The sequence below is a fragment of the Amborella trichopoda genome, chromosome 4, assembly GCF_054954075.1.
Source record: "Amborella trichopoda isolate Santa Cruz 75 chromosome 4, AtrichopodaSantaCruz75HAP2 v2.0, whole genome shotgun sequence".
Lineage (NCBI taxonomy): Eukaryota > Viridiplantae > Streptophyta > Magnoliopsida > Amborellales > Amborellaceae > Amborella > Amborella trichopoda.
This window is the reverse complement of record NC_142339.1, coordinates 11,664,372-11,677,197: the sequence shown is the minus strand read 5'-3', so window position 1 is coordinate 11,677,197 and position 12,826 is coordinate 11,664,372. Positions and strand designations below refer to the sequence as shown.

The following is a 12,826-nucleotide window of genomic DNA, read 5'->3' as shown; positions in this document are numbered from 1 at the left end:
TGGCACCTTTCCACTATGCAAATGGAATCTTATTTTTCCAAAAGGTGTCAGTACATTATTAAAGAGGTCGGTGCAGATTTTAAACCAGTTCAAATCTGGCTACTTCCCATCTATAAAAGGTGGAAGTCACATAAATTAAAGGTAAGAGTCTTAGTGTTTGAGTGCTTGTCTGAGTAAGAATCAGAGAGCTTATTAAGTTTGAGTATGAGAGTTTTTTCAGCATTGGTCAGAGTACTTGTGTATTGAGTGTATTGGCTTGAGCATAAGTGAACTACCCTGGTAGTGTATCAAGCTTATATTATGCAAGTTTTTTGTTTATATGTTTTATTAGTCCCGGTTCTATTGTTCATGTTGTGTTGCTTATTATATTCTTGTTACTTTGCATTTTATTGTTATGGTTCTGTTGTTTTGTTTAACTGATTAACAACAGTTAAAGCCAAGTTCTATATATAATGGTTTGACAAGCTTTATATAATGTCCACAGTTAAAGCGAAGTTCTTTATATAATGGTATCAGAGCCAAGCTCTATTCAGTGGTAAACTGATTAACTGTGCAAATCTAGATTTTAAGTCAAATCAAAAGTCACTGTGTCCCGAAGATCGCCATTGAGCCAGAAGGCAGGGAAGGTGTAGTGACTGTTTCCAGTTGACTCAAATTAAGACTAGAAAATCGAATATGGCAAATTCGTTCAAAACACTATCTAGTAGGACAACTTCTCCCAGCACACTTCCTGTAAATAATAAGGAAGAAGTTATTATCGATAATATTGAAAAACAAATCCAAAAATGGAACATCCCAAAACTTCCTATATATATATATATATATATATATATATATACGGTACCTTAAAATGTAGAACTATTGATGCACCACAAAAATCCAATGGAAAAAATTATTTTAATGTTCAAAAACCCTCTAATTGAGCATCTCGACATCGAGATATATGATTATGAAGGAAAAAAATATTTTGAGTCCTAGAAATAATGCATCTTACAACACATTATCTAGACCATCCATTTTTAAAATTTTCATATGTTTATAGATCTACTTGATTTTAACCATTTTTGGAGTTTAAAATTTTATAATTATATATGAAAATAGATTTTGAGATAATTCTAAGAATATTTTACATCAAAATTATATGTTATGATCAAATTTGAAGGTGCACCTTAATTGGATTGTTTAAGGTTGCAACCTTATTGAAACCACACCCATATATATATATATATATATATATATATATATATATATATATATATATATGGGTTTTATTAAGCTACACCACTTGTGGCACAACATAGTAGTTCTATCCACCCCCTACCATCTAGCCATCCAGTTTTTATCAAGAGAGTCACTCACCGTTTGATCTTAGATCCGACGTCATTTTATTTTTAGTTTTTTTAATAAAAATTTTCTGAATAAGAAATTTGGTACGTGTCATCTTCTCATTGGGGTAAACCTATAAAAAATATTAACAATAATGTTTTGATAAAAAATAGTTACCAAAATATCTCTTGAATCCTTCATGGTATTTTGGTCATTTTATCTTATTGAAAGTATTTTTTTTATATTTTTCGATAGTGCAAGATTAATAGAGGAATGGATGTCAAAATTTTTTTGTCAAAATAGTTTGCTGAAAAAAATTAAAAATAAAACAGTGTAGAGACGTGACAATGTGATTGGAGTAGTCTTAGCCCTCCATTAAAAAATGGACGGTTAGATAAGAGGGAGGATAGAACTTCTATGTTGTAAGGGGAACATAGAAAGCTTTCCTTATATATATATATATATATATATATATATGTGTGGAAAAAAGATTTGATGAGCCGGCTCGCCTATAGAAAACCTGTGAGCCGAACGACTGTGATTAATTCATACTTTCCAATGGACATGATGCCTTATGAATCACTGACACTTCGTGCAGCGAACTCTCTCTCTCTAGCGTCCCTCGCTCTCCCTCTCTCTCCTTCCTCCACCCTGCACGTGAGCAGCAACACCCTACCCCTCTCTCTCCCGTGAACCCACGAGCAGCGGCACCCTACCCTTCTCTCTCCCATGAACCCAAAACTCTCGTTCTCTATCTCTCTCTCTCTCTCTCTCTCTCTCTCTCTCTCCCATGAACCCTAAACTCTCGTTCTCACTCTCTTTCTACCATGAACCCTCAACTCTCGTTCTCTCTCTCTCTCCCTCCTCCACCCTACACGCGAGTAGCAGCACCCTGCCCCTCTCTCTCCCATGAACCCGCAAGCAGCAGCACCCTGCCCTACTCTCTCTCGTGAACCCTAAACTCTCTCTCTCCCTCCTCCACCCTGCACGAGAGCAATAGACCCTGCTCCTCTCTCTCCCATGAACCCTGAACTCTCGTTCTCCCTCTCTTTCTCTCCCCTCCACCCTGCCTCCTCCACCCTGCACGCGACCAGCAGCACCCTGCCCCTCTCTCTCTTGTGAACCCTGAACTCTCTCTCTCCCTCCTCCACCCAGCATGTGAGCAGTAGCACCCTGCACAGGAGAGAGAGGGGCAAGGTGCTGCAGCTCGCAAGTTCATGGGAGAAAGAGGGGTAGAATGCTGCTGTGTGCGTGCAGGGTGGAGGAAGGAGAGAGAGAGGGAGAACGAGGGACCCTATAAAGAGAGAGTTCGATGCACGAGGTGTTGTGATTTGATAAAGATTCTGAAGGTTTCACGTCTGTTTTAAAGTATGAATTAATCACAATTGTTCGGCTCATAGGTTTTCTATAAGCGAGCCGACCCACCAAATCTTTTTCCTATATATATATATATATATATATATAAATATGGTAAACCTTACAACATCTAGCCCGCTATAATAAAGAGTAGATAGGTGAAATGGAAGTCGTCATATCTTCATCATGCGGTTCTGAATGCACATCAATATTTTAATTTTAATATTTTTTATATAATTCTGATTAGTATGAAAATTTGGGTGTATATATCTAACACTATTACCAAACATATAAAAATATAAAATAAATTATTTTCAATAACTTAAAATGACCAAAATAACCCTGTCTTTTTTCAGGGGTATTTCAGTCATTTCATATTTTGGGAAATATTTTTTATAGTTTTTTATTTGTGCGCCCTATTTTTTAGTACGAATGTCTAAAATTTAATTATGATTTGATTTTTAAAAGATAACTAAACTTAAAATAGTGATATGCATTCTGAACCGCATGATGAAGATCTGACGGCTCTCACTCTACCTATATTACTATTCATTATAGCTGGCTAGCAATTGTTAGTTTTCTCTCTCTCTCTCTCTCTCTATATATATATATATATATATATATAAATATGGTAAACCTTACAACAGCTAGCCAGCCATAATGAAGAGTATATAGGTGGAATGGAAGTCATCATATCTTCATCATGCGGTTCTAAATGCACATCAATATTTTAATTTTAATATTTTTTATATAATTCTGATTAGTATGAAAATTTGGGTGTATATATCTAACACTATTGCACAACTTATAAAAATATAAAAGAAATTATTTTTAATAACTTAAAATGACCAAAATACCCCTATCTTTTTTCAGGGGTATTTCGGTCATTTCATATTTTGGGAAATATTTTTTATAGCTTTTATTTGTGCATCCTATTTTTTAGTACGGATGTCTAAAATTTATTTATGATTTGATTTATAAAAAAATAATTAAAAAAAAAACAGCGATATGCATTCTAAACTGCATGATGAAGATCAGACTGCTCTCACTCTACCTATATTACTATTCATTATAGCTAGCCAGCTATTGTTAGTTTTATATATATATATATATATATATATATATATATATATATATATAAGGTTCGAATTAGAAGGGATTGTGATGGGTGTATTTATCAAAATAATCATTTTTTTTATTAAAAAATTATTTAAATAAGTAAGTTTACCAACAAGCAAGGGCAAATTTGAAACTTTCACAAAAGTACAATGGCATTTTAAAAGTTATAGTGCTGAAATTTTATTTGTAGAGTGCATTGTCCTTTAGTTAAAATTTCCATTTTACTCATTATGAAGATCACAAAAGTACCATTTATCTTGTAATAATATTTTTATAAAATTGCCCCATAAAAGTAAATTTCTTTAAAAAATAAAAAAGAAAATTGATAAATCCACCCTTCAACGGTTGTGAAGTTTAGATTATATATATATATATATATATATATATATATATATATAGATAGATAGATATAAGGTCATGTTAGCTCACTAGCTGACAACTACAATGTATACCCAACAGCCTAGATTGAATATGGGCCAATCTAACGGTCATGACCACATTTCATAATATCATTTTAATATTTTTTTTACAAGTTCAAATCACATGAAATTTCGTGCATCCATTCTTCCAATGAAGGCACACTTAATAAAAATAGTTAAAAAATAATTTGTAAAATTTAAATTTTTCAGGGGTATTTTAGTTAAATTATTTTTTGTAAATTATCTTTTGATATTAGATTCTCCGTTTTAGAAAAGAAAAGACACTAAAAATTTCAAGTGATTTGTATTTCTTAAAATTTAAGTACGAAATACAATCATGACTATTGGATCAGCTTAGATTCAATCTGACCATTGGGCATACACTGTAGATGTTACCTAGTGGGCTAACATGATATATATGGGAGAAGATTCTGTTAGGGTTGAAAAAAAATGGTTTTAAGAAAAATTGATTAAGAGATGGGGATGTCTTAAAAAGGAAAATAATTTGATAGGGTTGCAGCTCTATCAAACTAACTAAAGTCTCAACTCATAACTCATCGATATTTACAATTCAAGCATTGGAAAACTTTTACATGAATTAACTCGGCTTGAAAATTATGGTTGTAAAAAGAAATGAGGATTTTAAGCTCTAAAAAATAATATATATTATAATAAATTATTTAGACCACACATTTCATCCTAAAAATATATGTCCATAGATCCACAAGTTCTATATCAGTATTTTTGTTTCAAATTTTATTGTCGGTATTGGAAATTGATTTTAGATCCATCATGGAGATTTCCGTTACCAAAAGTGACTTTCCGAATAAGGATTTGAGGTGAACCTTTATTTTGTTTTCATAAAATCCTAGGCCTTATAGAAACTTCATCTTTTTTAAAATATAAAAACATAGATTATGGCAGAAAATACAATCCCGATGCATTCAAGAAGCCTTTGATGTGAATGGACAATTTTAGCAATAACACTATTTATTGTGTGAATCCATTTCAGAATGATAGCACGATTCGCCATTAGCACTATTCGGGTCAGAGTCTGAGTCTAGCAGACCCGACCCATACCCATAGTCATAGGATATATGGTTGCAATCATGTGTCATTATGCACGTGTTAGATGTTCATATTGTCACAATATTGACAATATTGTCACAATATTGTCATAATATTGACCTACATTATTATTGTCACAGGGACCCAACAGGTCTGGGTATGGGTCTAAATTTTGGCCTGGATTACGAAACCCGGACCCGACCTGTTGTCACCCCTAACTGTGAAAGTAATGCGCACTTTAAAAACTCTTTGGAAAATTGGTAAAAACCTTGAAATATATAGATACGAACGTCTTCAAGTTTTAAGATTACTGCAACTTGTAACATATTATCTAAAACAGTCTATTTTTAAGATGTTCAGGTATTTATAGATCGCCTCTATCTTCACAATTACGTGTTCTGAACTGATTTAGCGATGCGCCTTACTTCAACTATTTAAAGGTGAGATATATACAAACAACACCCTCCTCCTCTGTTTACATAAACAAAAATGTAATAGATCTTTTATTAAAGGGTGTGGTTTGTATAAGAAATTACAAACAATCAAAGTAAGGCACACCTTCATGTTGTTTCAGTATACAAAATCTTAGTAATGACTTTAAAATTTATTTTCATCTCTAATTATAATATTTAAATATTCAAAAATAGTGTTGACCTAACAAATCGATGAATATTTGAAAATATTGAAAATTGACGGTCTAGTAATACGTTACAAGATGCACTATTTATAAGACTTGAAATATATTTTATCTCATGTCCATACATCTTCAGCTTGAGATGATAGAATTGAGGGTTACTCAGCATCAAAGCAACCTCTTCGAGTGAATTTTCGAGGAGCACCTTAATTTGATTATTTAGAACCTTACCCTTATATAAACTTTTCCCTGTACAATAAGGTTGGAGCGACATATTGTTCTAAGGTTGCAAAGACCTTATTTGAAAATACAAAAGAATATAGTCCTCCAAGATTGCCCACAAATGTAAGCAAGGGAATCACGCAGTGGATTTGGCCACCTCCTTTGAAAATTTAGGCTTTTATTTATAATTATATTTATAGAATGATGCTATTGTAATAAGATATATTTTTAGGGAATACTACGTATACGCCACCATTTTTAAGAATTATACTCATGGACTGTCATTGTATACAAATTACCCTCATTTTTTATGTTCTCTTGGTCCGAAAAATGAAACAAAATCTCATTTAAATTAATAAAATACTTTTTATAAATAGGAAAGGCATGGAAGGTAAAAGAAACTTTTAATATTTTTCTTTTATGAGGAGCAAATAGTTTCATTTGGCTCACTATAAAAAGTTGGAGTGCTAAACTCAAAAATAAAATATTTTAATGTCTATTTTCTTAAAAGAAAGTTCTCATGAGGCCTATTACGAAAAAGTCTGTTGCACCTGCCTTTTGATGTAGCCCTTGGAACTACCATCTCATGCACCTTCAAATTGCCTTTTTATGGACTAGTATTTTAAAACCTCAATCTATGGGGTAAATGGTCCACCACATAAATCTGTGATAGATAACTGGATCGGCAATCTAGAAAAATATTAAAAAATAAAAATAAAAATAGGGCGGAACTAAAGAAACATTAGATAAGCATAAAAAAAGGGAAAAAAGAAATGTGAAATGAGGAATTTGATGCAGGGAACCGGCTATAACCGATACCTTTACAAAACCGGTTCAGTCCCTGCTGATTCCTAGTCTGGATCAGTGATTCACAAGCTGGATCGCAGCACGTTAAAACAATTTTGTTGCTCATTTTCTGACATAATAATCAATAATCCAATGGATGTGAGTCACTTAGACTACGCTTAAGTTATAAGGTAGGTTTTGCAGTTTGAAAACTAACCTAACCTAAGAAGAGTACTGATGTTGTAACTTTTTCTCAACATCAGCACTTTCTCAACATCTAGTATCTTTTTGCATTCCTTCTCCATGCCCATGATACATACAAAACTACTTGTTTGGCTCCAAATTAAAACCAATATGCATTTTTTCAGATTTGGATGTTCATTTGCTAGGTTTTGGATGGTCAGATCAAGTTTTTAAGATCTAGCTTATTATTTTTTTATTTTTGTAAAAAAAATTTAAATCAAGAAAATCCTTCCTCCCAAGTGGCCTGGTCGTACAATAATAGTTCATGCTCCTTTTCATTTAAAAGAGAAAAATATGGTTATAATTTACGTTAAGCAAGACTGTGCCTTGTAAACTAAATTGAAAGTCAAATTTTGCAATTGAAAAGTTGTTTTCTTTTTTCTTTTTTGGATATATTAATCGTGGGAATTGAAGGGGGAACAATTGAAAGAAGTTCTTGAGAGACTCTTTGATACACCAAGATTACATAAAAATGTGGCTTTATGTCCATTCGTGATCTTATTCCATCTAATGGCCTTCATATTCTCTAAACCGAGTTGTTCGAATTTTGTTCTATTCTTTCAAAGGTATAACCCGGTTGTTATCTTTGGACCGCATTAAACAAGACTCTACAGCCTTACTTTAGAAAAAAATAAGTTAAAATAAAAAATAACAAGCATTCCGAAGATCCTCAATCCGATGGGCAATTTGGGAATGAATAAAAAATGACCTTTTGACCGAACCTTTACATATCTTACAACAATACAATAGAGTAATTATGCCACATGGTAACATTGTTGCCCATTGGATTATTGTGTGTGAACAGGAGAAGAAGTCGAATGACTAATGTTTATGGCAAAATGCACGAAAAAGTCGGGAGACTATTGCGTCCATGGCCCTCACACAAGCATGTCCTCTCTTGTTGCCGAAAAAAAGAAAGGCTAGTGCTCCCCATATGCCAATAGCATAACCCAAGGCAATGAAAGCATAGAACGCAGGTGTCATCTCCACCCACCCTTCCTCTTCATCTTCATCTTCATCTTCATCTTCACCATCATTATCGCTCGATGCAGTTGACACATTTGATGACAGAGTTGTCGAACACCTCTTTCCTTGTGTATTCAGGTTTGGGTTTCCACTAAAAGAACTCACATTGAAAGTACAGAATTGCGTTGTGTCAGGTATCTCACCGGATAGATTATTATTTGCAACAGAAAAGATGGACAAATGGGTAAGTCTTGTTAATTGAGAAGGAAATTCACCAGAGAGTGTATTGTAAGAAAGATCTAATGTTGAGAGACCCAATAACCCTCCAAAGGATTTGGGAATTGGACCTGTTAGAAGATTGTTGGAGAGATTCAACATGGCAAGTTCTTTTAAAAGCCCCATGTCTAATGGAAGAGGGCCACTTAATTTGTTTTCCGACAAATCCAAACCGGTCATGTACTTGAGAGCATCCCCGAGATAACTATATATATTTCCCTTTGTAAATTCCACCTTCTCTCGTGAGATTGTGTAAGGGCTAAAATAAGAACCAAATTTGGTAGAAAAGGGGCAAAATGGGGCATAATGAGATGAAATGGAACCAATAAAGGATGCATTTGTCCATGCAGAAAAATTATTGAAGCAAGGAGGTATGGGACCTTCAAGGTTGTTTTGGGAAAAATCCAAGACGGCCAAACTTTTTACTTGACACAATTTGAGTGGAATATGATCGAAAAAATTTCCTCGCAAGATTAGCACTTTCATTTCCAAAAGCCCAAATAATTCAATTGGCATGGGAGCATATAATTTATTATTCGCAAGATTTAAAACAGTTAGAGATGGACTACACCGCAACAAGTTCCTCGGTATGGTTCCATTGAATGCATTGTTATCTAAATGGAGTGATACCAAATTTGGTAATTTGAAATGTTTGGATTGCAAGGGTCCACTCAAGGAGTTCTTAGACAGGCTCAAAAACATGAGGTCATGTCCTCTGGTCAAATTGGGGGGTATTTCTCCAGTGATTTTGTTGTTTGATAAGTCCAGAATTATGAGGTTATAGGGGAAAATGGAAGGCAAATTTCCTGAGATATTGTTGCTAGACAAATCCAACACTCTCAATCGCTTAAAGCCATTGATGTAAAACATTAAGTCATCATTAAGGAAATTCTGGGACATTTTAAGTGATTGCAAATTTGGAAAATAACTAGAGAAATTGCTTGGGAAATTCCTACTGATTGGGTTGTTAGAGATATCCAAATTATTGAGGTCGTAAGATATGTTAGGCAAAAATTGTACTCCTGTGAGCAAATTCCCATCCAACAACAGTTCTCCAGTGTTTTCGAGTAACCAAGAGGGGATATTCCCAATAATTTTGCTCTTTGAGAGATCGACAGTGAGTAACTGGTTTTGAGTCGATAGGAAGCCTGGAGAACTTAAGTCGAACCTTCTCATGTCACACGATGACAACTTGAGACTATAAAGCTGGAAAGCAGGAGTAAAGTTGTTGTGGGAAATGGTTAGCTTAGGGTTTGCAGAGAGGTGGACATATTTGAGGCTAGAAACATTTGCAAAGATTGTGAAAGAGAAATCACCTGACAAGTCATTATCATTGAGAAGAAGATAACTCAAAGTGTAAAGCTTACCTAATTCGCGTGGGATAGAACCTTGCAGGTAGTTTTTCCCAAGCACAAGATTTTCAAGAGAGGAGAGGTATCCAAATATAGAAGGTATGTTTCCTTGTAACATGTTCTGTTCAAGACTTAATCTTCTAAGGAGGGTGAGGTTGGCAATAGACAACGGTATGCTCCCTTCAAGTTTATTGTTGCCGAGGTCAAGCCATTCCAATGATAATAGGCTGCCAAGAGATTCTGGTATGCTACCAGAAAGTTGATTCCCATATAATTGTAGACCATTGAGACGGGACAAGTTAATCAGAGTTGATGGTATCCTCCCATCAAGTTTATTTTCGCTGAGTACAAGCCGTTCCAATGATAATAGGCTGCCAAGAGATTCCGGTATGCTACCGGAAAGTTGATTCCCATATAGTTGTAGAACGTTGAGACGGGACAAGTTACCCAGAGTTGATGGTATGGGTCCTTGAAGCCGATTCCCATCTAGATAAAGCTTTTGAAGGGAAGAGAGCAAACCCACTTCCCCTGGAATTCTTCCATTGAGATCATTGTAAGACAAACGCAGCTCAACCAAAAATGTTAGGCCACCAAAGGATGCCGGGATGGGTCCTTGAAGCCGATTCCCATTTAGAACAAGTTTCTGAAGGGAAGAGAGCAAACCCACCTCCTCAGGAATTCCTCCACTAAATTCATTGGAAACAAAGATTAACTCACGCAGGTTCTTTAGCTTTGAGAGTTCTGCAACCATAATAAAATAACCATGCGAAAATTTTGAGAGCTCAGTAATTACTATCACGAAACAACGATGAAGAGAATATGTATAAATCTATCAACTGAACGAGACTCACCTTTTATGGGCAACACACCAGCAAAGAACCTCAGTTCCAAATGTTGCAGCTGGCTGAGTCTAGTTAAGGAAGAGGCATTCAGCATTACAGAGTTTGTATATCCATTGATCTTCCAAGGTGTCTTATATACTCTGAGACTCACAACATGAGAAGAGGAACTGTGACACTCCACTCCTTCCCACTTACAACAATTGAACCCCTTCCATGAATCCATTTGGACCTTCAATGTAGCATTTGGGTTGGAATGAGAAGCTTTGAAATCCAAGAGGGCCACTCTTTCATTTTCTCTACAAAATGGGAAGCCCTCTAAGGCCATGGAGAAATCGAAAAAGCACATGACAGCAGTGAATGATAATATTGGGATAAGACGCAGAGGGTGGGGAAGAAGGGCTCCTTTTTTAGCTTCCATGGTGCTTCTATTGACTAAACAAGCACCGATGAAAATGCTTGCTACAAGCCCTCCTCGCGAGTCCCTTTTATAGGGGAGGCAAAATTTAAGTGTGGACCCAAAAACTAGTTCGGGGAATTAGAGAATATTTCATATTTTTATTGTCAGGTCTAAAAGGTTTTCGATTTTTTTATTTATTTTGTCTTTGTTTCTAAGGTTCAAAACTTCAAACTTAAAACCGATTTCTTTTCCCGTCTCCATGAAGAGATAGGTTGTCAAGACTTGGCTTTTTGATAACTTTTCAACTTTTCTTTTCGTTTTTTTTGTTTTTTTTTTTTTTTTTTTGACCATTACCAAAATTTGATTACTTTCAATAACTTTCTTTTTATTTTTTTTTTACCATTAAAAAAATTTGATGACTTTCGATTAACCTCCAAATTTGTTTGTGTCCACAAATAATATAATTTGGGTCCACAAATAATATTAGGGGTGTGTTTTGTATAGAGCCGATGCTCTAAACAATCAAAATAAAGCACACCTTCACGTAATGTCGAGAAATATATTTTCAATACTGTAAATCTTTGTAACAGCCTTAAAATATATTTTTATCATTAATTATAAAGTTTAAAGATTAAAAAATAACGTGGATCGAACATATATATGAAAACTTGAAAATCTTGAAATTTGACGGTCCAAATATAAGTTACAAGATACACTATTTTCAAAAATAGAAATCCATTTTTTTCTCAGGTCCATTCATCTTGTTGTCAAGATGAACAATTTGACGATATTTGGACATCAAAACCAACTCTTCTAGTGAAATTTTTGAAGTGGGCTCTAATTTTATTGTTTAGACCCTCGACTTTATATAAACCGTTTCCTATTATTATTAGAGTAGAGTTGTAGATTAGTTGGAAAAATATGTAGTGCGCTTAACTTTAAACCTTCACACATCTAATTTCCTCTATCTGCTCATGATTCCTATAATTAATCAACTCATTTTCATCTAGATCTCTGCATCATTAAATAAAAAATTTCATCTAAAGGAGAAAAATATATATAATTTATTTGGGGAAGGTTTGTGTGCCCAAGAAAACAGCGGGGTTGTCAAATGAAACAAAGAAAAGAATGTATATTAAGAATTACCCGAAGATATCGTTAAGGGGTCAAAACTCATCGCAAACATTAACGAGGCCAAAATGTCTCAATTAATATTAGTCGATTTATTTTTTAGTTTTCATTTCACTCAGGTTTCTTCCAAATTATATTATTAAAAATACCCCAATTCCTTTGTTTAGGGTTGGGAACCCTAAACAAGCAAACGCATTTTAATAATTTGATCGACCCTGAACAAGTAGGGATACTCTTGTCATTTGTTTTGGGCCTCTTAGATAGGTCAAATTACTAAAATAACCAAGGTTTTCCAAACCAAGAGCAAAATGGGCATTCTTAAAAATATTTTTTTAGAAGGTACCTGTTTAATTAATAGTGAGAAATTTTGAAATAAACTTATTAAATAATTCAGATGTTTTTTTTTCCCCATTTAATGATTTTTGTAAGGGGTTATGCTATCTTAAATATTACTTAGATAATTATTATTAGCCTTGGCATTACTTGAAAATTTTAAATATTCAAAAATAGTGTAGATCGAGTAGATATACTAAAATTTGAAAATGTTGAAAATTGACGGTCAAAAAATACGTTACAAGATACACTATTTTCAAAACATAAAATCCATTTTTTCCTCAAATCCATGCGTCTTGATGACGAGATGATCAATTTGAGGATATTTGAGCATCAAAACTACGTCTTTTCATGAA

General features: G+C 34.0%; 1 protein-coding gene across 2 annotated transcripts; it reads right to left on the bottom strand.

Annotated features, from left to right (window-relative positions):
* Positions 1-7,852: 7,852 nt before the first annotated feature.
* On the bottom strand, positions 7,853-11,067 carry LOC18426871 (uncharacterized). 2 transcript variants are annotated; one of them, XM_088863675.1, is made up of 3 exons: positions 10,619-11,067; positions 9,783-10,508; positions 7,853-8,290 (listed from the first exon to the last, which is right to left on the bottom strand). In XM_088863675.1, the coding sequence occupies exons 1-3, from the start codon at positions 11,025-11,027 to the stop codon at positions 8,274-8,276; spliced, it is 1,152 nt and encodes a 383-aa protein (XP_088719801.1). In that variant the 5' UTR covers positions 11,028-11,067; the 3' UTR covers positions 7,853-8,273. The 2 variants fall into 2 exon arrangements, with proteins under 2 accessions (XP_088719801.1, XP_006833566.2); XM_006833503.4 differs by having other exon boundaries at positions 7,853-10,508.
* Between the last annotated feature and the right edge of the window lie 1,759 nt (positions 11,068-12,826).

Coding starts and splice junctions, on each gene's coding strand:
- LOC18426871 (XM_006833503.4), bottom strand. CDS start 11,027: ATGGAAGCTAAAAAAGGAGCCCTTCTTCCCCACCCTCTGCGTCTTATC. Junction 10,509..10,618: donor TGGTGTGTTGCCCATAAAAG/GTGAGTCTCGTT, acceptor TTATGGTTGCAG/AACTCTCAAAGCTAAAGAAC.